Below are 23944 nucleotides of genomic sequence, written 5' to 3' on the forward strand. Positions count from 1 at the left end.
AAACCCCCGCAGCTCATCCGCACATGTTTCTTGTGTAGGTGAGTTTAACGTCCATCGCATCCTCTCTGCGGGTTTGTCCGAGGTCGTATCCATGCCGCTTACAAGTAGCATGGCATTCCAATAACTTCAGGATCGTGGGCATGCTGATATGGCGTGCTTCACCGATAATACTTCAGACGTCACCTAAGTATTCCGTATAGTCCGGGAAGTCTGCATTTCTGAGCCGATGCAAGAACGTCATGAAACAGCCATGTTCAAACAACACATCTGTGATTTCAGAAGTACATCTGACCATTGCCCCTATTGATTCAACCAGTTTAAGTTTCATACTTGACCTAAACAAAAGCTTATAATTCTAACAGTACTTTGGCGTTATGGATTATGGAAAATGTTTGTGTTATGGATTTAACAGTTTACTTAGAGTTCATCAGCAAAACCAGCCCTTTTCGAAAAAAACAAAAACAGACATTTCTACAAAAATAAGTTCCAGTATTTTTTTAATTATATAAAGTTTGTTTTAAATTCACTTTTGGATAAATATGTTACAAATATTCATATTATTTGCTTTTTCTAAACATTCTTTGCTATCATTTTGCATCAAAATTTTAAAATTTTCCATGGAATAATTGCATTTTGGACTTTTTTTTCGTTTCCTTGCTATTTTTTTAAATCCCCCCCCCCCTCGTACATTCCAAGAGCTGTTGGACATAAAATAAATTTAATATTTGTATCGGCCTTATTTCGTTTGAGTTTCATACTTGGGGGCAGTACACAAGCACTTATGGGGGGAGAGGGGTCTGTCATTATCTTACGCACCATATAAATAAAAATTTGTTTGTATGAAAAAAAACTTACATGGGGAAGAGGGGGTTGAAAAACCCAGAAAAATTGCTTACGTAATAAGTGTACGACCCCTTGACTTAAACAAAAGCTTATAACTGTAGCAGTACTTTGGTGTTATGAATTGTGGAACATTTTGGTGTTACGGGTTCAATAGTTTACTTAGAGTTCAGCAAAACCAGCCCTTTTCCAAAAAGAAAAACAGAACTTTCCACAAAATAAGTTCCAGTAGATTTTTGATTATTCAAAGTTTGTGCTTAATTCACTACTGGATAAATATGTTACAAATATTCATATTCTTTGCTTTTTCCAAACATTCCTTGCTATTATTTTTCATTAAAATTTAAAATTTTCCAAGAAAAATTACATTTTGAATTTTTTTCATTTCCTTGTTATTTTTTTATTCCTCCTCTCGTACATTCCAAGAACTGTCGGACATAAAATAAATTTAATATTTGTATCGGCCTAAATGAGAACTATATAAATGCTAAGAAGTGAGCCAGCCTAGGGCTTAAAACCTCTCAAATAAAAACAAAAAAAAAACTATATAAAAAAGGACGACCATTTTTGTTATTAATGCTTCATGAAGCGGAAGACTAATAGCGCGAGGAATATCCCGTCTTCGATAATAAAAAGAATTTTAGCAACAATTTACTACAATTACAATTTGCGTAAAGTAGGTAAACCTGTTCGCTAGTCTTGTTTGTGTTCTTATCCCTCAAACATACCTATTTGTTTTTGAATATTTAGCATTTCTTGTGATGGCATCAACAAAAATTATATTTGGTTTTATACGGATCTCCAGAGCATCTCGGTTCAAATTTTCGTGCTCAGTTCGGTAAGCATCAAACTGGTATTAGGTACTCAGCCAATTTTCACTCTGGAATGTGGCGAAATATTATGAATTTTTTTATTAAACAACGGTAGCTTTTATATGTCTTGATTAATATGCATATAATGCAACTAGGTGCTGCTTGAGGCATCGCGTTAATTGTCCTTTATTTTAAATTCTACAAGTATCCTACATATATTTCAAAAAAATCTTCAAAACTTCAAATAAAAATCTTCCGGAAATTCTGAAGAACTCTCTCGGAAATCACGATAAATTCTTCCGAAAATTTAGAGGCATTTTTTCGGAAATCCAGGGTAACTTCTACGAGCATTATATCTCTAGAAATACTGCAGGCATTTCTATAAGCTGCTGAAGAAATTCCATAAAATTTCTTCAAGAGAAATTTTCTAGAGTCCTTGATAGATCAGAATATTCAGGTGAGCGGGAGCAATCCCCCATGATCGTTGGAGAAGACATTCTTCAATAATCCCAATGGAGGAATCTTCAATAATCCCAATGGAGGAAACTTCTGGAGAAGAACATCTTGAAAGAGTAATTTTTTATAATGCCTGCAAACGGACTTTTTAAAACTAAATTTCACAGTAGTTTCTGAAGGAGAAATCTCTTGAAGCAGTAATAATCCATAATTCTTGGAAAATTATTTTTCTTCGAAATAAGAAACATAGAAATTTCATTTGTATAAATGTAGTGTGGGTAACATGAACACTGTTGGTAAAATGGACATCGCTTTTAATCTTTACTGGACAGACCTTTTTTTCCTTAGATGTACTCTCTCTAACTTGGGCAAATATCCGTAATATGGTTCCGGAGATATTCCGGATTCCGTTGGGGTAATAGATGTTTTTTGCATGGAAAAAATCCTTTCCTCAGCAATTTAATGATTGTAAAATATAAAATCAACTGATGTTATGATACGTAATGCAGAATGACTTCATAGATTCCCTGTGATTGTTAGGCCACGTTGGAAGTATCTGGTGCCTGCTGCCCTTGTGGAAGTGGCCACTTACCAATCCAATCGAAACAAGGTCTTGTGACGTTTCAAACTTCACGATTTTGCAATGGCAGTACATTCTTGGTAATTTCAGGCACTGCATTTCTGGCCATCTGGCCATGCTCTGAAGGATGTGGCCACTTATCGATCCGAAACAATCAACGTCATGCAACGTATCAAACTTCATGATTTTACAATACCCATTCATTGCTGGCAGTTTCTTGTATTTTCTGTCTGTGTCCATCTAGCCATATCCCGGATCAGGTGACCTGGGAAATGTGGCCACTTATGGATCGGAATCAAACAATTGCATGCGACTCATCAAACTTCATAATTGTAGAATTGTTGCTGGCAATTTAGTATATCTCCAATCTGTGTGCACCTGGTTGTGACCTGGACTAGTTGCCCTGAGGAAAGTGATCACTATTTATTTATTTATCATCAGACTAAGGCCGGAGTGGCCTGTGCTGCACATAAAGACTTCTCCATTCAGCTCGGTTCATGGCTGCACTTCGCCAACCACGCAGTCTGCGGAGGGTCCGCAAGTCGTCCTCCACCTGATCGATCCACCTTGCCCGCTGTGCACCTCGCCTTCTTGCTCCCGTCGGATCGTTGTCGAGAACCATTTTCACCGGACTACTGTCCGACATTCTGGCTACGTGCCCGGCCCACCGCAGTCTTCCGATTTTCGCGGTGTGAACGATGGATGGTTCTCCCAACAGCTGATGCAACTCGTGGTTCATTCGCCTCCTCCACGTACCGTCCGCCATCTGCAACCCACCATAGATGGTAAGCAACACTTTCCTTTCAAAAACTCCCAGTGCGCGTTGGTCCTCCACGAGCATCGTCCAGGTCTCGTGTCCGTGGAGAACTACCGGTCTTATAAGTGTTTTGTAGATAGTCAGTTTGGTACGTCGGCGAACTCTATTCGATCGAAGCGTCTTGCGGAGTCCAAAGTACGTACGATTTCCAGCCACTATGCGTCTCCGAATTTCTCTGCTGGTATCGTTATCGGCGGTCACCAGTGAGCCCAAGTACACGAATTCTTCAACCACCTCGATTTCGTCATCACCGATAAAAACTCGTGGTGGGTGGCTCACATTGACCTCTCTTGAGCCTCTTCCTATCATGTACTTCGTCTTTGACGTGTTGATGACTAGTCCAATCCGTTTAGCTTCGCTTTTCAGTCTGATGTAGGCTTCCTCCATCCTCTCAAAGTTACGTGCCATGATATCAATGTCGTCGGCGAAACCAAATAACTGGACGGACTTCGTGAAAATCGTACCACTCGTGTCAATCCCTGCCCTTCGTATTACTCCCTCCAAAGCGATGTTGAATAGCAGACACGAAAGACCATCACCTTGCCGTAACCCTCTACGGGTTTCTCGAGAATGCCCTGAAACTCGAACTACGCACATCACCCGATCCATCGTCGCCTTGATCAACCGTATCAGTTTATCCGGAAATCCGTTTTCGTGCATTAGCTGCCATAGCTGGTCCCGATCCATTGTATCATATGCGGCTTTGAAGTCGATAAATAGATGATGTGTGGACACGTTGTATTCGCGGCATTTCTGCAATACCTGACGTATAGCGAACACCTGGTCTGTGGTAGAGCGTTCAACCATAAATCCCGCCTGGTACTGCCCCACAAACTTTCTTGCAATTGGTGATAGTCGACGGCATAAAATTTGGGAGAGTACCTTGTAGGCGGCGTTCAGCAATGTGATTGCGCGGTAGTTGCTACAATCCAGCTTATCGCCCTTTTTGTAGATGGGACACACGACACCTTCCATCCACTCCTGCGGCAGAACCTCATCCTCCCAAACCTTGGTAATCACCCAATGCTGCGCCCTAGCCAGTGCTTCACCACCGTGTTTAAACAGCTCTCCTGATAGTTGGTCAACTCCAGGGGCTTTGTTGTTTTTCAGCCGGCCGATCTCCTCCTGGATTTCCTGGAGATTCGGAGCCGGAAGTTGCATGTCCTGCGCGCGTGCTCCTAGGTTCATTACCATACCGCCACCGTTGTCTGCCATATCGCCATTCAGGTGCTCTTCGTAGTGCTGCCGCCACCTTTGGATCACCTCACGCTCGTTCGTAAGAAGGTTCCCGTTTATGTCCTTAAACATATCGGGCTGTGGCACGTGGCCCTTACGTGAACGGTTCAACTTCTCATAGAACTTCCGTGCGTTATTAGCGCGGTACAGTTCCTCCGTCTCTTCACGGTCTCGATCTTCCTGCTGGCGCTTTTTCCTCCGGAAAATCGAGTTTTGTTTGTTCCGTGCCCGTTTGTATCGTGCCTTGTTCGCCCTCGTGCGGTGTTGCAGCAATCTCGCCCATGCTGCATTCTTCTCCTCAACTAACTGCTCACATTCGCCGTCATACCAGTCGTTTCTCTGATCCGGAGCCACCGTGCCTAGTGCAGCGGTTGCGGTGCTTCCAATGGCGGATCGAATATCTCTCCAGCCATCTTCAAGAGATGCTGCGCCTAGCTGCTCTTCCGTTGGGAGTGCCACTTCCAGCTGCTGCGCGTAGTCTTGGGCTAGTCTACCGTCTTGTAGCCGCCCAATGTTAAGCCGCGGCGGACGACTCCGACGCGTGTTGATCACCGTCGAGAGTTTTGAGCGCAGACATACTGCGACGAGGTAGTGGTCGGATTCAATATTCGCACTCGGTAAATGCGTACGTTCGTGATGTCGGAGAAGAATTTAGCGTCGATTAGAACGTGGTCGATTTGGTTTTCCGTTGCTTGATTAGGTGATTTCCATGTGGCCTTGTGGATATTCTTACGGGGGAAGAAAGTGCTTCGGACTACCATTCCGCGGGAGGCTGCAAAGTTTATGCATCGTTGGCCGTTGTCGTTCGATACGGTATGCAGACTATCCGGTCCGATGACCGGTCTATACATTTCCTCCCTTCCTACCTGAGCGTTCATGTCACCGATGACGATTTTGACGTCCCGCAGTGGGCATCCATCGTATGTCTGCTCCAGCTGCGCATAGAACGCTTCTTTCTCGTCGTCGGATCTCCCTTCGTGTGGGCAGGGCACGTTGATGATGCTATAGTTGAAGAAACGGCCTTTTATCCTCAGCTTGCACATCCTTGCGTTGATTGGCTGCCACCCAATCACGCGTTGGCGCATCTTTCCCAGCACTATGAAGCCGGTTCCCAGCTCGTTGGTGGTGCCACAGCTTTGGTAGAAGGTAGCCGCTCGATGCCCGCTTTTCCACACTTTCTGTCCTGTCCAGCAGATTTCCTGCAGCGCTACGACATCGAAGTTGCGGGGATGTAATTCATCGTAGATTATCCTGTCGCAACATGCGAAGCCTAGCGACTTGCAGCTCCATGTTCCAAGCTTCCAATCGTGATCCTTTATTCGTCGCCTATGTCGTTGCCGATTGTATCGAGTCGTATTATCTTCTATGTCGTTCGTAATAGTTGTTTTTAAAGGCGGCTTATTGGGCCTGCGCAAACCTCCTGTCTCGTCGGAGGGCCGTCGTGTCAGGGCTGTTTAGCGTCCCACCTAACACCAGGACTTGGGCTCGTGCGCTTTGAGAAAATGTTCGATAATCCCAGGTCTCATATCTGTATTAGCATCTTTTTGACATTCAGTAGTAAATGGTAAATAGAGCCCTGGCAAAAATTCAAGGAATTCGAAGCGGTAAATGCGAGGCGCAAAACAATTTATCATTATATGAGAATAAATAATATAAAAAAAAATTTGTTCAAGCCATCGTGCAATTTTCAATTCAAGACTACGTTTTTCGAATGCACAATCCCAATTTAAATCACGGAAATAAAGAAATAAAAAAAATCCCAATTTCAATTTCTAGTACCTGTATAAAATGAAACAGGTCCCAACGCATCATCTGTATATCGATTTCAAGGTGGAATACGACAGTATAGACCGCGTAGAGCTATGTAAAATTATGAACGACGTTTTTGGATTTTTCACAATCTCAAAGTGTACCCCAAAAAAAACACTCCCGCCGTAGTCCCACGTCAAAAAGGTGAAATACATGCTTAAGTGAGTCATTTTTCAAACAACTTAAGCCTTCCCAGTTCAACTTCTGGCACTTACTACAAAAGTAATCGAAAAAGTTTTACATTGTTATTAGTGAGTATATAATGAGTTTCCCCACTTGGCTGAACCGCTTCGTCTTCTTCTTCTACTTCTTCCATGGACCTTTTCAAACTGGAACTTCGCCTGCTATTCTATTAACATTTCCTCAGTAATTAATTTAAAACTTTTATATGCCCGCCATTACATGTGTGGCAAGTACAGTGGGTACATTATACCCAGGGAGTCGAGAATTTTCCCACCCGAAAACATTCTAGATCGAAACGAGAATCGTACTCGTCATCTCCGGATTTGCAACCCTACGCCTTTGCTCGCAAGGCTAACTGGAGACCCGCTTCGTATAGAATTTCATATATTCCAAATGAAACATGCTCTAGATACTGCTTGTTATATACATGCATAATCTTTTTATACAAGCATGTAACTTATCCAAAATTCAAAGGAATTACAGAAAAATCTATAGCAATTAATTGTGCAAGTTGCAGAAAACAAGAATGAAGAAAGAAAGCAACATCTGATGGAATTTATTTAAGACTAGCTGACCCGTCGAACTTAGTCTCGCATAAAATTTATTGGTTAGCACATTCACATTGTATTGACAAATTAAGTTTTAACTTTTATTCTGCGATTCGATTTCATTTGGCAAAGAAAACGTCAAATCTTCTTGTCAAATTTGGTTCCATTTGCTTGAATAGCCATCTTAAGAAGCTTCCTGGCTCCAAAAACTCCTGTATACAAATTTTCACGCAAATCGCTTCAGTAGTTTTCGAGTCTGTAAACGTTCACGCAGACAGAAATTCATTTTTACGTTTATAGACTCATTGAAATAATGTTTGAGGATTCTTTCAGAATTGTTCAAGAAATTCCTCCAGGATGATATTTCAAGTGATTTTTTTTAATATCAAAATGATTTTTGCTGCGTATTTTTGAAGAATCCTGTCCTATTTCAGAGAAAAAATATTAAAAGTGCAGAAAATCTTGTGGAGGGTAGATATATTCGTATGGCGTATCTTATCCTCATATTGTACCTACACAATGACATAAATCTGAAATTTTTTGATACATAACTTGATAGCCCAAATAGGAAATGAAATGGTTGGAGTTGATTGAACTAATCAAAATCTGTTAATTCCATGCGTCTACGGTCAAATTTGAAATCCCAGTTTGCATTTTTCCGTCGTTGCAATCGGACGATGATGTATCTTTGTTACTCGAGTATTCAGTCCGCGAAAAATTCCCAGTGGATTTGGGCCTGGATCACTTGTACACGGGTGTAAGAGAGTAGTTATCGATGTGAAACATGAAATATCGCCGTCGCTGGCAATTGCGAATCACAGAGGAAGGATCTTCTACGAGCACCTAAGGAATAAATGTTTTGAGTGCCGACAGGAAGGGCATCGCAAAGATGCATGTCCTCTGCGAAGTCCAAGGAGTCGTTGATAACCTATGCCGAAGTAGTGAGCGGAACCCAGGAAAATGAAGAAAGTGCCGAAGAGGAAGTTATCGAAGAAGAGACAATCGAAGTCCTGGACGAGGAGATGCAGCAATCTACGGAAACAGAAGAAGAACAGGATCCAATGAAAATCGTATTCAAAAATAAAACTGACCAATTGTGGTATGAACGCAAGGGTATTCTGAATTATACAGAGAAAAAAGAAAAAATGTTACGAGACTATGCTGAGGAGTAACGGAAGAAGAAGGAAGAGGATCTGCGAGGCTCGCAAAAAAGCGCGAAAAAATGCTATTTAGTTAGGATAACTTTGTTATTCAATCAGCCTATCGGCTCCGTAGAGTTTTGTATAAAACAAATGAGCCTCAAATAAATTGATTTGAAAAATAATTTAAATCGTTGAACAGGTAAATTAATATTAGGGAAGCTCTACTGTATAATGGGTATTCAGAACAACATAGGGAGAAAACTTCTCCATAACATGTAAAAAGGTCGGCTATCTCAGTCTTGAAAACCATTTAGCGGTTAACCTTATACTAATCCCGAAGATTCAACTATTGAATGTAGACTTTTTCAAAGGAAAAATTGGTCAATCGTTTTCGTCCTAATTGACCATATTTTCCCTTGAAAAGGGTACACATCTAATTGCCGAAATGTCAATACCTTCTCCATAATAGCATCCCAAAAGGATCCTCGCTGGAAAAATATCGGAAAAAAATCTATTAGGCAGCACCCAGAGTTTTTTTTATAGAATTTTTCTTCTTCTTCTTCTTCATTAGCATTACATCACCCATTGGGACATTGCCGCCTCGCAGCTTAGTGTTCATTAAGCATTCCACAGCTATTAACTGCGAGGTTTCTAAGTTACCATTTCTGCATTCGTATATCATGAGGCTAACACGGTGATACTTTTATGCCCAGGGAAGTCGAGACAATTTCCAATCCGAAAATTGTCTAGACCGGCAGCGGGAATTGAACCCAGTCACGCTCAACATGGTCTTGCCTTGTAGCCGCGCATCTTACTGCACGGCCAAGGAGGAGAGAATTTTTCATTGAATCTAAAAAAATATATAAATATCAACAGGAATAAAACCTTTGACTTCATAATTCCTTTGAAGAATTTGTAATACTCTGAGAAACTGTGAAGAACTGATTGCAGTAAAATTTCTGATCAAATTCATGATGACTATTTCTTTGCAGGTTTTAAATTTAAAAAAATCTTACTGGTTATTGATCAACTGTGCGTTTTAATTACATTGAACGGCTCCCCAGTCTTATAATTTCACAATGAGTTTATTATTTACCCGACGTTTCGAAACGGGAATTGTGTCTTTTCCTAGGGGAATTTTTTTCTGTTGTTTGCCGTACGTCGCAAACATACGACATAGAAATATTAAAAGACATGTCGGGTAAATCACAAACTCGTTATGAAATTATAAAACTGAGAAGCCGTTAAATAAATAAAAAAATAAAATCTTATTACTCTGGAATAACTGCTGAATTGACTAAGAAAATACTAGCAGTCGTTAGTGTTCTAACTTTCATTCATTCAAGTTTATAAGCGTTCCCTACATCATTTTTTGTCTGTTCAAATAAAACAATATAATATAATCAAATATGCAGTTGAAATACAGAAATTCTTAGTCTCGACGGAAGCCAAATTGAATTGTTGAATTGAGTAATTCCTTCGAATAACGAATATACTTCAGATATCTTTATGAATGAAAGCCAAATTATGCAGTAGTCATTCTTCCATGCTAGCTTCCAGGTGTTTGAAATAGAAACGTTTTCAAATAGAATTTGAATGTTCAACGAAAATACCTAAGGGGTACCACAAGCAATGCCAAAGCCTTAAGGAGTAACTGTCTACAAAAAGGTTGAGAACCGCTGGTAATCAGGATCGAGATGAAGGAAGTTAGAGATAAAAGCCGATGAAAGTTGTATTCGAAGAAATGCAACTGGATCTGCCTAAAATCCATTCGGCTTCCTTTCTCACTTTCTCTATGTTACTAAGTGATTTCTGGATGATTTAGGATAAGAAAAGTGGATAGAAGACTAAGTAAATCTCATCTTTAGCCAACATTCACTAATTTTTTACTGCAATTATCAATCAATAAATTGGACATAAATGCTGAAAATAAAAAGTAACAACTACTCACCAAATGAATTCGTCTCAAACAGGGCATCAGATCGGTGTGTGGCTCGCGGCTGTACTGCTCCAGCTGTTCACACAGCATCACTCCTTCGTAGACCAGATAGCTGATGATGTCAAACGAAAGCACGAAGTTGATGTGCTCCATGTCCAACTCGAGCTGAGACGCGAACTTCAGGAAATAGGTCACCAACCAGAAGAAATGCGACGTATCGATATGTACCTGCTACTTACGCGTGAAAATATATGTTGGAAATTTAATGAACCAATGATGTTATTCGATCAAGATTCGTATGCCTATCAAAGATCCCCTTAACTCACCAAATCGGACATCAGTTGTGCATGAAGCTCTTGCACGAGAAATCCGTACCCTTTGAGCAAAAAGTCCACTGTAAATTCTTTCAGGATGTGAGAGATGTCATCATCACTTGGAGCATGATGCATCAATCCTTTCATGTTGATACTATCAGAGGGTTATATGTAAATGGTTCAACACATCTTCTAAACACACAAGATTTTTGATAATATTACGTACATGTTGCTCTTGCTGCGCTTGACCAACTTTTTCCGACGTAGTTCTTTTTTCTCATGGGGTGTAGTTGGATTTCGCGACTTGTTGGCTGCATTAAATCTCTGCTTTTGATTGGGGGGTGGCTTTTGATGCACGGGTTTCTGATTAGGACCATCATCCTCATTACTGGAGGTTGAAATGGATTCCTTCTCCGCCTGCGTTCCATATCCACAATCGGACGTTTCAGACTGCGATACTTTGCCTTGGTCCTTTTGGGATTGGACTTTTGAATCAGTTTTGGGAGAATTGGTGACAGAGAGTGGACTGGATGATTTAGTATCAGAAGGAAAAGCAGATTTTTTGGTTGCCTCTGAAAATGAAACCTCCTCGCTTTTGGAAACGGGACTAGCTGGTGCGGATTGGTTCTTTTTCGCCTGTATCTGCAAAAATGATGGCGGAGTATGCATTTCATCGGATGAATTAGAACTTACGGATAATTGTTTGACTTCTTTGGGCACGGTAACCAACTTGGCCGAAGACGGAGGCTTTTCGCTTTGTGATACAACTGGTTTGATTGATAGTGGGTGTTTCACAAAGCAGCCAACTCCCTCGATGACTTTAATCGATTGGAGATACATTTGGTGTGATTTGATCATTTTGGTCATGACAATCTGTGAAGGGTATTCAGCACCTTTCCTGTGGATTTGGTCTGCTTCTTCTGGGGCCTTGTTAGTCGACGATGACATTTTGCCGCTACCTATAAAAGTATTCTTTTCAAAGTCACCGTAGAAAATTTAAACTACTAAAAGTTACCATTGTCCGAAGAATCTGAAGTTGGATCGGAAGTAAGCATGGGACTGGAATCTCCACTGCATTGCTGTGGTGGAGATGTGTTACTCTCATTATCTTCAGAGCTTTCCGACAAGGTTGATTCAAACCAAAGATTTAATAATTTCTGCAGGGTGTTAATGTGCTGATCTTTATACATCAACGCCACCAGCTGCGCCATTGTAACAGCCCAATAAGCTCGCTGTGGACACGACATAAGATGAATGAGCAGCTTATCGATACTTTGCGTGAATAAGTTCCATATTATTTGGTTTTGGAATGATGTGTTGTGACTGGGAATTAGGTGTGAATGCGAACCATGTCCACCAGCTGGATTTCCAACGGGAATGTGCAGAATATTTCGCAACAAAAGTAAACAGTTGTTAATGCTATCGCAGTGATCAATTGACAGCTTTGTATCATTTTCCAAAGTTGTCTTTATATGATCGATCACGGCTTTTGTAGTTTTCCATTCTACGAAGGCTTCTTTACTAGTGATCAATAGTTTGTTCAACTCGAATATTGTATGACAGCCTATTTCCGATTTGGAGAAGACTTCAACCGGGAGCAAGCATTCTATTGGAACCGTTAGATTCACCAGCAACCGAATCGTTGTATCGATAATGTCCGGGTCTTTGGCGTTGACCAACAGCGGGAGAATGTCGTTTTTCACATTCTGACCAAAACCAATCGCTCGACGAAATGTTCTGAGCGATGCATCTTCAAGTGCAAGCTTACAGATGATTTCTTCAAGCGTCCTCAACGCATCGTCGTTTACAATATAGACGTCATCCACGAACGACCCGAGCGAGCCAAAAAAGCTGTTAATTTGTGGATTTGCAAGCAGCCATTCCATTATTCCTAGTTTTCTTTGTCCCGTGAATGCCACCAATTTACACGCTTACTGTTTGCGATGTGGTCAACGATCTCAAAAAATACTGCGAGAAACTCCAAAGGTGCTCAAACGAAAAAACGAACTGTGAGGAAGGGTTCCGTCTAAACGGATGTCAACATATTTGGACGCATGTTACTTACTGATGATACCACTGGGAAATTCAATAACCACAAACTGTGTTGGTCTCCTTGGTGAGTCACGGTATCGGTGCGTGCAAAGGAATCCATCCAAGTGTTTGACCTGGGAAACATGAGAATTAAACGGGAAACATTTGGAATTAGGACAACGTTTCCGAAATTATACTAAAACGGAATAGGACAAGCTAAAATGCGGTTTTTATTTTTGGTGTGACATTGCTGAACTTTCGATCTGCTCACACAAAACCCGACTTAATCCACCTACAGTGAACGCAACCCTTCTTACACTTTTAAATGGTTGTGTGTGCCCAGTGCATATTACAATTTCTATGCATATGACCTTCAATTGAATGTAAAATAACTGATATTATCATGCTTTTAACGATTTCAAAATAAAAAAAGGGATATTTCTGGAAATTTAACAATTTTTAAAAAATACAAAAAGACTGCAGATTTGATTTGCCGCCTTAAATGGCAATATTACAGCTTCTGTTTAAGCCCAAAAGAGTTCAAATCGGGTCATAGACGGCTGAGATATTGGTGTGACAATTTTTCATTAGTAGTCTGAAAATATGTCTCATATTCGTATTTCACAGATATCTCTGAAACCGAATTTCCGATTGCAGAAAAAAATTAATGAGTCCAATGACAAAAACATAGCTTTCGTTTAAAGATAAAATCGCACAAATCGGTCCAAGGACGACTGAGATCTTGATGGGACATATTTTACCAATGTGTGAAGTTGATACGTCTAATGCTTTATGTTCGTATTCCAGAGATATCTCCGGAACCCAATGTCTAATTGCAAAAACAAAATACAATGGGTTCAATAGCAAAGTCATAGCTTTCGTTTAAAGATAAAATCATGCAAATTGGTTTACAGACGGCTGAGATATTCATGTGACATTATTTTGTTAGTTTTCTGAAAATGCACTTCATGTTCGTATTTCTCACATATCTCTGGAACCAAATGTCCGATTGCAAATTGAAATTGAACTCGTACAATGACAAAGTCATAGCTTTCGTTTAGTGTTAAAATCGAGCAAATCGGTCCACGGACGGCTGAGATCTTGATGTGAGCAACGCACACACATACGCACACACGCACACACACACACACACATACATACATGTGCTCAGTTCGTCGAGCTGAGTTGATTGGTATATACGACTTGGGTCTCCGAGCCTCGGATAAAAGTCGGTTTTCAAGCGATCTTTATACCCTTCTTAGGGTGTAAGAAGGGTAAAAGGGATATTTCTGGAAATTTAACATTTTTTAAAAAATACAAAAAGACTGCAGATTTGATTTGCCGCCTTAAATGGCAATATTACAGCTTCTGTTTAAGCTCAAAAGAGTTCAAATCGGGTCATAGACGGCTGAGATATTGGTGTGACAATTCTTCATTAGTAGTCTGAAAATATGTCTCATATTCGTATTTCACAGATATCTCTGAAACCGAATTTCCGATTGCAGAAAAAAATTAATGGGTCCAATGACATGAAAATAGCTTTCGTTTAAAGATAAAATCGCACAAATCGGTCCAAGGACGACTAAGATCTTGATGGGACATATTTTACCAATGTGTGAAGTTGATACGTCTAATGCTTTATGTTCGTATTTCAGAGATATCTCCGGAACCCAATGTCTAATTGCAAAAACAAAATACAATGGGTTCAATGGCAAAGTCATAGCTTTTGTTTAAAGATAAAATCATGCAAATTGGTTTACAGACGGCTGAGATATTCATGTGACATTATTATGTTGATAAGAAAATTATTTTGAGCTTTTTAGTGGAATGTTTTCACCTGTCATAAGACGAGTTTAAACAATCCCATTGAATTCCACCACTTAATTGTATCTTGACAGATACGTATTTCGACCTCAACAGTAAGGCCGTCTTCAGTGCCTCGTACTAAGTCGAGTCAAGTACGAGGCACTGAAGACGGCCTTACTGTTGAGGTCGAAATACGTATCTGTCAAGATACAATTATGGTGGAATTCAATGGGATTGTTTAAACTCGTCTTATGACAGGTGATTATTATGTTAGTTTTCTGAAAATGCACTTCATGTTCGTATTTCTCACATATCTCTGGAACCAAATGTCCGATTGCAAAAAAAAATTGAACTCGTACAATGACAAAGTCATAGCTTTCGTTTAGTGTTAAAATCGTGCAAATCGGTCCACGGACGGCTGAGATCTTGATGTGAGATTTTTGTAACGCACACACATACGCACACACGCACACACGCACACACACACACACACACATACATACATGTGCTCAGTTCGTCGAGCTGAGTTGATTGGTATATACGACTTGGGTCTCCGAGCCTCGGATAAAAAGTCGGTTTTTCAAGCGATCTTTATACCCTTCTTAGGGTGTAAGAAGGGTAAAAAGGGATATTTCTGGAAATTTAACATTTTTTAAAAAATACAAAAAGACTGCAGATTTGATTTGCCGCCTTAAATGGCAATATTACAGCTTCTGTTTAAGCTTAAAAGAGTTCAAATCGGGTCATAGACGGCTGAGATATTGGTGTGACAATTCTTCATTAGTAGTCTGAAAATATGTCTCATATTCGTATTTCACAGATATCTCTGAAACCGAATTTCCGATTGCAGAAAAAAATTAATGGGTCCAATGACATGAAAATAGCTTTCGTTTAAAGATAAAATCGCACAAATCGGTCCAAGGACGACTGAGATCTTGATGGGACATATTTTACCAATGTGTGAAGTTGATACGTCTAATGCTTTATGTTCGTATTTCAGAGATATCTCCGGAACCCAATGTCTAATTGCAAAAACAAAATACAATGGGTTCAATGGCAAAGTCATAGCTTTTGTTTAAAGATAAAATCATGCAAATTGGTTTACAGACGGCTGAGATATTCATGTGACATTATTATATTGATAAGAAAATTATTTTGAGCTTTTTAGGGTCTGTCTCAATTGGATAATTAAACTGAAATTAAACTTAAAAGTGACATTTCAATAATTATCAAATAACCCTGCTCGCAGAGCAAAATTACTTTTGACAGATATCGAATCATTTTCCATCGATGTCCTGTTGGAATTGCTGGGTAGCACCAGCCATTCTTATAACGGGGTGATTTCCTAATTTTCGAACTGTCACTTTTAAGTTTAATTCTCCAAATGAGACAGACCCTTAGTGGAATGTTTTCACCTGTCATAAGACGAGTTTATACAATCCCATTGAATTCCACCACTTAATTGTATCTTGACAGATACGTATTTCGACCTCAACAGTAAGGCCGTCTTCAGTGCCTCGTACTAAGTCGAGTCAAGTACGAGGCACTGAAGACGGCCTTACTGTTGAGGTCGAAATACGTATCTGTCAAGATACAATTAAGTGGTGGAATTCAATGGGATTGTTTAAACTCGTCTTGTGACAGGTGATTATTATGTTAGTTTTCTGAAAATGCACTTCATGTTCGTATTTCTCACATATCTCTGGAACTAAATGTCCGATTGCAAAAAAAAATTGAACTCGTACAATGACAAAGTCATAGCTTTCGTTTAGTGTTAAAATCGTGCAAATCGGTCCACGGACGGCTGAGATCTTGATGTGAGATTTTTGTAACGCACACACATACGCACACACACACACACACACACACACACACACACACACACACACACACACACACACACACACACACACACACACACACACACACACACACACACACACACACACACACACACACACACACACACACACACACACACACACACACACATACATACATGTGCTCAGTTCGTCGAGCTGAGTTGATTGGTATATACGACTTGGGTCTCCGAGCCTCGGATAAAAAGTCGGTTTTTCAAGCGATCTTTATACCCTTCTTAGGGTGTAAGAAGGGTAAAAAGGGATATTTCTGGAAATTGGCCAATTTTTAAAAAATACAAAAAGACTGCAGATTTGATTTGCCGCCTTAAATGGCAATATTACAGCTTCTGTTTAAGCTCAAAAGAGCTCAAATCGGGTCATATTTTGATTTGCCGCCTTAAATTGCAATATTACAGCTTCTGTTTAAGCCCAAAAGAGTTCAAATCGGGTCATAGACGGCTGAGATATTGGTGTGCCAATTCTTCATTAGTAGTCTGAAAATATGTCTCATATTCGTATTTCACAGATATCTCTGAAACCGAATTTCCGATTGCAGAAAAAAATTTATGAGTCCAATGACAAAAACATAGCTTTCGTTTAAAGATAAAATCGCACAAATCGGTCCAAGGACGACTGAGATCTTGATGGGACATATTTTACCAATGTGTGAAGTTGATACGTCTAATGCTTTATGTTCGTATTTCAGAGATATCTCCGGAACCCAATGTCTAATTGCAAAAACAAAATACAATGGGTTCAATGGCAAAGTCATAGCTTTTGTTTAAAGATAAAATCATGCAAATTGGTTTACAGACGGCTGAGATATTCATGTGACATTATTATGTTAGTTTTCTGAAAATGCACTTCATGTTCGTATTTCTCACATATCTCTGGAACTAAATGTCCGATTGCAAAAAAAATTGAACTCGTACAATGACAAAGTCATAGCTTTCGTTTAGTGTTAAAATCGTGCAAATCGGTCCAAGGACGGCTGAGATCTTGATGTGAGATTTTTGTAACGCACACACATACGCACACACGCACACACGCACACACACACACACATACATACATGTGCTCAGTTCGTCGAGCTGAGTTGATTGGTATATACGGCTTGGGTCTCCGAGTCTCGGATAAAAAGTCGGTTTTTCAAGCGATCTTTATACCCTTCTTAGGATGTAAGAAGGGTAAAAAGGGATATTTCTGGAAATTTAACAATTTTTAAAAAAATACAAAAAGACTGCAGATTTGATTTGCCGCCTTAAATGGCAATATTACAGCTTCTGTTTAAGCCCAAAAGAGTTCAAATCGGGTCATAGACGGCTGAGATATTGGTGTGACAATTTTTCATTAGTAGTCTGAAAATATGTCTCATATTCGTATTTCACAGATATCTCTGAAACCGAATTTCCGATTGCAGAAAAAAATTAATGAGTCCAATGACAAAAACATAGCTTTCGTTTAAAGATAAAATCGCACAAATCGGTCCAAGGACGATATTTTACCAATGTGTGAAGTTGATACGTCTAATGCTTTATGTTCGTATTCCAGAGATATCTCCGGAACCCAATGTCTAATTGCAAAAACAAAATACAATGGGTTCAATAGCAAAGTCATAGCTTTCGTTTAAAGATAAAATCATGCAAATTGGTTTACAGACGGCTGAGATATTCATGTGACATTATTTTGTTAGTTTTCTGAAAATGCACTTCATGTTCGTATTTCTCACATATCTCTGGAACCAAATGTCCGATTGCAAAAAAAATTGAACTCGTACAATGACAAAGTCATAGCTTTCGTTTAGTGTTAAAATCGTGCAAATCGGTCCACGGACGGCTGAGATCTTGATGTGAGATTTTTGTAACGCACACACATACGCACACACGCACACACACACACACACACATACATACATGTGCTCAGTTCGTCGAGCTGAGTTGATTGGTATATACGACTTGGGTCTCCGAGCCTCGGATAAAAAGTCGGTTTTTCAAGCGATCTTTATACCCTTCTTAGGGTGTAAGAAGGGTAAAAAGGGATATTTCTGGAAATTTAACATTTTTTAAAAAATACAAAAAGACTGCAGATTTGATTTGCCGCCTTAAATGGCAATATTACAGCTTCTGTTTAAGCTCAAAAGAGTTCAAATCGGGTCATAGACGGCTGAGATATTGGTGTGACAATTCTTCATTAGTAGTCTGAAAATATGTCTCATATTCGTATTTCACAGATATCTCTGAAACCGAATTTCCGATTGCAGAAAAAAATTAATGGGTCCAATGACATGAAAATAGCTTTCGTTTAAAGATAAAATCGCACAAATCGGTCCAAGGACGACTAAGATCTTGATGGGACATATTTTACCAATGTGTGAAGTTGATACGTCTAATGCTTTATGTTCGTATTTCAGAGATATCTCCGGAACCCAATGTCTAATTGCAAAAACAAAATACAATGGGTTCAATGGCAAAGTCATAGCTTTTGTTTAAAGATAAAATCATGCAAATTGGTTTACAGACGGCTGAGATATTCATGTGACATTATTATGTTGATAAGAAAATTATTTTGAGCTTTTTAGTGGAATGTTTTCACCTGTCATAAGACGAGTTTAAACAATCCCATTGAATTCCACCACTTAATTGTATCTTGACAGATACGTATTTCGACCTCAACAGTAAGGCCGTCTTCAGTGCCTCGTACTAAGTCGAGTCAAGTACGAGGCACTGAAGACGGCCTTACTGTTGAGGTCGAAATACGTATCTGTCAAGATACAATTAAGTGGTGGAATTCAATGGGATTGTTTAAACTCGTCTTATGACAGGTGATTATTATGTTAGTTTTCTGAAAATGCACTTCATGTTCGTATTTCTCACATATCTCTGGAACTAAATGTCCGATTGCAAAAAAAAATTGAACTCGTACAATGACAAAGTCATAGCTTTCGTTTAGTGTTAAAATCGTGCAAATCGGTCCACGGACGGCTGAGATCTTGATGTGAGATTTTTGTAACGCACACACATACGCACACACGCACACACACACACACACACACACACACACACACACACACACACACACACACACACACACACACACACACACACACACACACACACACACACACACACACACACACACACACACACACACATACATACATGTGCTCAGTTCGTCGAGCTGAGTTGATTGGTATATACGACTTGGGTCTCCGAGCCTCGGATAAAAAGTCGGTTTTTCAAGCGATCTTTATACCCTTCTTAGGGTGTAAGAAGGGTAAAAAGGGATATTTCTGGAAATTGGCCAATTTTTAAAAAATACAAAAAGACTGCAGATTTGATTTGCCGCCTTAAATGGCAATATTACAGCTTCTGTTTAAGCTCAAAAGAGCTCAAATCGGGTCATATTTTGATTTGCCGCCTTAAATGGCAATATTACAGCTTCTGTTTAAGCCCAAAAGAGTTCAAATCGGGTCATAGACGGCTGAGATATTGGTGTGACAATTCTTCATTAGTAGTCTGAAAATATGTCTCATATTCGTATTTCACAGATATCTCTGAAACCGAATTTCCGATTGCAGAAAAAAATTTATGAGTCCAATGACAAAAACATAGCTTTCGTTTAAAGATAAAATCGCACAAATCGGTCCAAGGACGACTGAGATCTTGATGGGACATATTTTACCAATGTGTGAAGTTGATACGTCTAATGCTTTATGTTCGTATTTCAGAGATATCTCCGGAACCCAATGTCTAATTGCAAAACAAAATACAATGGGTTCAATGGCAAAGTCATAGCTTTTGTTTAAAGATAAAATCATGCAAATTGGTTTACAGACGGCTGAGATATTCATGTGACATTATTATGTTAGTTTTCTGAAAATGCACTTCATGTTCGTATTTCTCACATATCTCTGGAACTAAATGTCCGATTGCAAAAAAAATTGAACTCGTACAATGACAAAGTCATAGCTTTCGTTTAGTGTTAAAATCGTGCAAATCGGTCCAAGGACGGCTGAGATCTTGATGTGAGATTTTTGTAACGCACACACATACGCACACACGCACACACGCACACACACACACACACATACATACATGTGCTCAGTTCGTCGAGCTGAGTTGATTGGTATATACGGCTTGGGTCTCCGAGTCTCGGATAAAAAGTCGGTTTTTCAAGCGATCTTTATACCCTTCTTAGGATGTAAGAAGGGTAAAAAGGGATATTTCTGGAAATTTAACAATTTTTAAAAAATACAAAAGGACTGCAGATTTGATTTGCCGCCTTAAATGGCAATATTACAGCTTCTGTTTAAGCCCAAAAGAGTTCAAATCGGGTCATAGACGGCTGAGATATTGGTGTGACAATTCTTCATTAGTAGTCTGAAAATATGTCTCATATTCGTATTTCACAGATATCTCTGAAACCGAATTTCCGATTGCAGAAAAAATTTATGAGTCCAATGACAAAAACATAGCTTTCGTTTAAAGATAAAATCGCACAAATCGGTCCAAGGACGACTGAGATCTTGATGGGACATATTTTACCAATGTGTGAAGTTGATACGTCTAATGCTTTATGTTCGTATTTCAGAGATATCTCGGAACCCAATGTCTAATTGCAAAAACAAAATACAATGGGTTCAATAGCAAAGTCATAGCTTTCGTTTAAAAGATAAAATCATGCAAATTGGTTTACAGACGGCTGAGATATTCATGTGACATTATTTTGTTAGTTTTCTGAAAATGCACTTCATGTTCGTATTTCTCACATATCTCTGGAACCAAATGTCCGATTGCAAAAAATTGAACTTGTACAATGACAAAGTCATAGCTTTCGTTTAGTGTTAAAATCGTGCAAATCGGTCCAAGGACGGCTGAGATCTTGATGTGAGATTTTTGTAACGCACACACATACGCACACACGCACACACGCACACACACACACACATACATACATGTGCTCAGTTCGTCGAGCTGAGTTGATTGGTATATACGGCTTGGGTCTCCGAGTCTCGGATAAAAAGTCGGTTTTTCAAGCGATCTTTATACCCTTCTTAGGATGTAAGAAGGGTAAAACATAAAACTAATTTTTATAAAAATCTGATAATGACAACTCTGCCGAGAAATGGGGCTACTGCTCCTAGACTTCATCTCATAGCTGCTATGTTCATCCAACAAAGCAATTGAAAGGCATTTAAACTGTTTCGTATTTTTGTGTTATTTGATAACGTTGATTAGTTGGGTAGAGAGAAAAGGTGTGCAGATTCGATGGATACGGGAATTGACTGATATCCCATCGTTATCAGCTGCTTAATGAACAACTTCTCGCAAGGGCAGCTATTGTATAATTGGTAATACGTCCGTGTACTTATTGGAAAAGTGTGGGTTCAAGTCCCACCACACGTGCTAGTATGCATATATGTTGTGTTTCTTGACATTTCGATGCTAAATATGGTAGCGAGTAGTAATCTGAATAAGGATGTTATCGATCATTTAGTAATCTGCGTTTTATCATTTAGTAGTTTATCAGAACTTCTAGTGCGAAGGTTTTTCCTCAACTCTGTCTAACAGTTCGTTCTTTGAATTTCACTTTTAACGGAGCTTTAGCGCTAGTAGCAGTACCTTATACTAAATGATTGAAATTTTGCTATCATTTAGCATGAGTTAATGCAACTGACGCCTTAACTCCGTTAATAGTGGAATTCAAACATCAACCTGTTTGGCAGAGTTGTAGAAAAACCTTCGCACTAGAAGTTCACCATAAAATGCATTTTAAAATGTGGCCTTTGGAATGATTTATTGACAAACTACTAAATGATCGAACGCAGATTACTAAATGATCGGAAATAAGTTCGAACAAACCAACATCAACATCTCACCAGCGCCGTAGCGTGGGGTTGTCCGGGTTGGCTCCCGCCAAGGGCCCGCCATTTGACATTAGTATATGGTTTGTCATGATTTTCAACTCAAAACAAACAAACTAAAACAAACGAAAAACCTCTGCTTTCGGTACACAGCGTGAGCGAGCTGCATAGGCGTTCTAGGACCACGCGTGTGCTGAATTGTTAATACAATTATTTGTTTACAGTGTTTACACAAATAGGTTGTAGCTGGTTCGGTACAGTTTTAAATGATATTTTTGTCTAATTCTATATATTTCTTCGGCATTTGAATAATTCCTAATTTGAGTTCAGTGCGTGATTTCTCTTGTTTCGGACTGCAGAACGATGACGCGATCGGCCGAAATATTTGTTCTGCATTGCGCGGCCGGTAATAAAAATCAGTTCAGTGCGTGATTTCTCTTGTTTCGGACTGCAGAACGATCGCGCGATCGGCCGAAATATTTGTTCTGCATTACGCGGCCGGTAATAAGAGTAGCTATCGAACAAGTAAGTACAGTGCGTGTTTTAGTCGTCGGGAAAGAAATGCAAAGATAACAAAAATTAACTGGTGGAATTAAATGGACAGTACTTAATTTCTTCTTAGAGAAGTATTTTGTGTTCGGTGGCTCATGCGCATGTCGCGCGCGGTCGAAAAAAGCGAGTTCTTCAATAGTTTGCTGTAGCCATCGAACAAGTGAGTACAGAGTGCTACGCTTCCGTGCGGTCGTCCAAAACGCGAATCTCCTTAGCTTTCATATGCCACCGGGCGTGCATATTTTTTAACTTTTAACTCGTATTAGTGTCATTTCCCATCCCATAGATCGCATCGCTTACCAAAGTGAATCCAGATAAATTATCCTTTGTAACTAAGACGATATCCTTTCCCAAGACAATCGTGGAGATGCAGAGGTATACTCGGTCTCTAGTAGCAACGAGAGTCGGACTAACAATTCTTCCATTCCTATATGACCGGCAGGACGTGGCCGGCGCCGTTATTGACATTAAATATTTGAGCTCCCGAAACGTGTACATTGAGAATGGGTAGCTAAACCCAAGCCCCATTCATTGTGTTCTCTGTACAATTTCGCAAGTTCAGTCAATCACAGAGTAGCAACTACGAATTGTGCGGTAATAATGCTCATGCTCATGCTCATTTGAATAATTCCTAATTTTTAATAGTAAGATGCTTCAACAATTTTACTAAATTAGTGTTCGAAAATAGTTTTTAAGAAACACTACACTTTCATTATTGTATCATTATGTGATGACCACCCTATCGAAAGCTACTGGTTGCTGGTCCAGCCAGGCCAATAGAAAGAATAAAGTTTTAGTTTATTGCTGACTGTGAACGCGCGCGTACCTCATTGTAAACTTGTATATCACACACCCGCAGAGATGCATCCTGAACAGAACATGAGCCAATAGCGAGCGTGCCTTGGTTTTTTTAGTTTTGAACTCTGAACTGAACACTGTTCAGTGTGCACTGGGTTGGTACGCAAGCAAAACGATCATAGTAACTAAGATTCCTATGATTTGGAACTATGCAAAAACATACGAGCATGCTTGATTTCTATCCGTTAGATGCCCACGTGTTCCGTTACTAGCCGAAAAATGTGTAGCATGCCGTCACTCGAATTTGTTTTCCTAGGATACAAGTTGCTAAGTTATGTCAGTGCTCTTGAACAGTG

The 23944-nt window shown here is 39.6% G+C and overlaps 1 protein-coding gene across 4 annotated transcripts in view; it reads right to left on the reverse strand.

Moving 5' to 3' along the window:
* LOC134213370 (protein timeless) overlaps positions 1-23944 on the reverse strand; it is an 85191-nt gene that overhangs the window by 15857 nt on the left and 45390 nt on the right. For 3 of the 4 annotated variants that reach the window (XM_062692379.1, XM_062692377.1, XM_062692381.1), the window contains exons 3-6: positions 11692-12841; positions 10903-11635; positions 10689-10830; positions 10375-10593 (exon numbers count right to left, since the gene is read on the reverse strand). In XM_062692379.1, coding sequence (XP_062548363.1) covers positions 10375-10593; positions 10689-10830; positions 10903-11635; positions 11692-12562 — 1965 coding nt within the window. In that variant the 5' untranslated portion in view covers positions 12563-12841. The remainder of the gene's footprint in view (positions 1-10374; positions 10594-10688; positions 10831-10902; positions 11636-11691; positions 12842-23944) is intronic. The other variant, XM_062692380.1, reaches the window with a different exon arrangement.

This window comes from Armigeres subalbatus, chromosome 2, assembly GCF_024139115.2.
Source record: "Armigeres subalbatus isolate Guangzhou_Male chromosome 2, GZ_Asu_2, whole genome shotgun sequence".
Classification (NCBI taxonomy): domain Eukaryota; kingdom Metazoa; phylum Arthropoda; class Insecta; order Diptera; family Culicidae; genus Armigeres; species Armigeres subalbatus.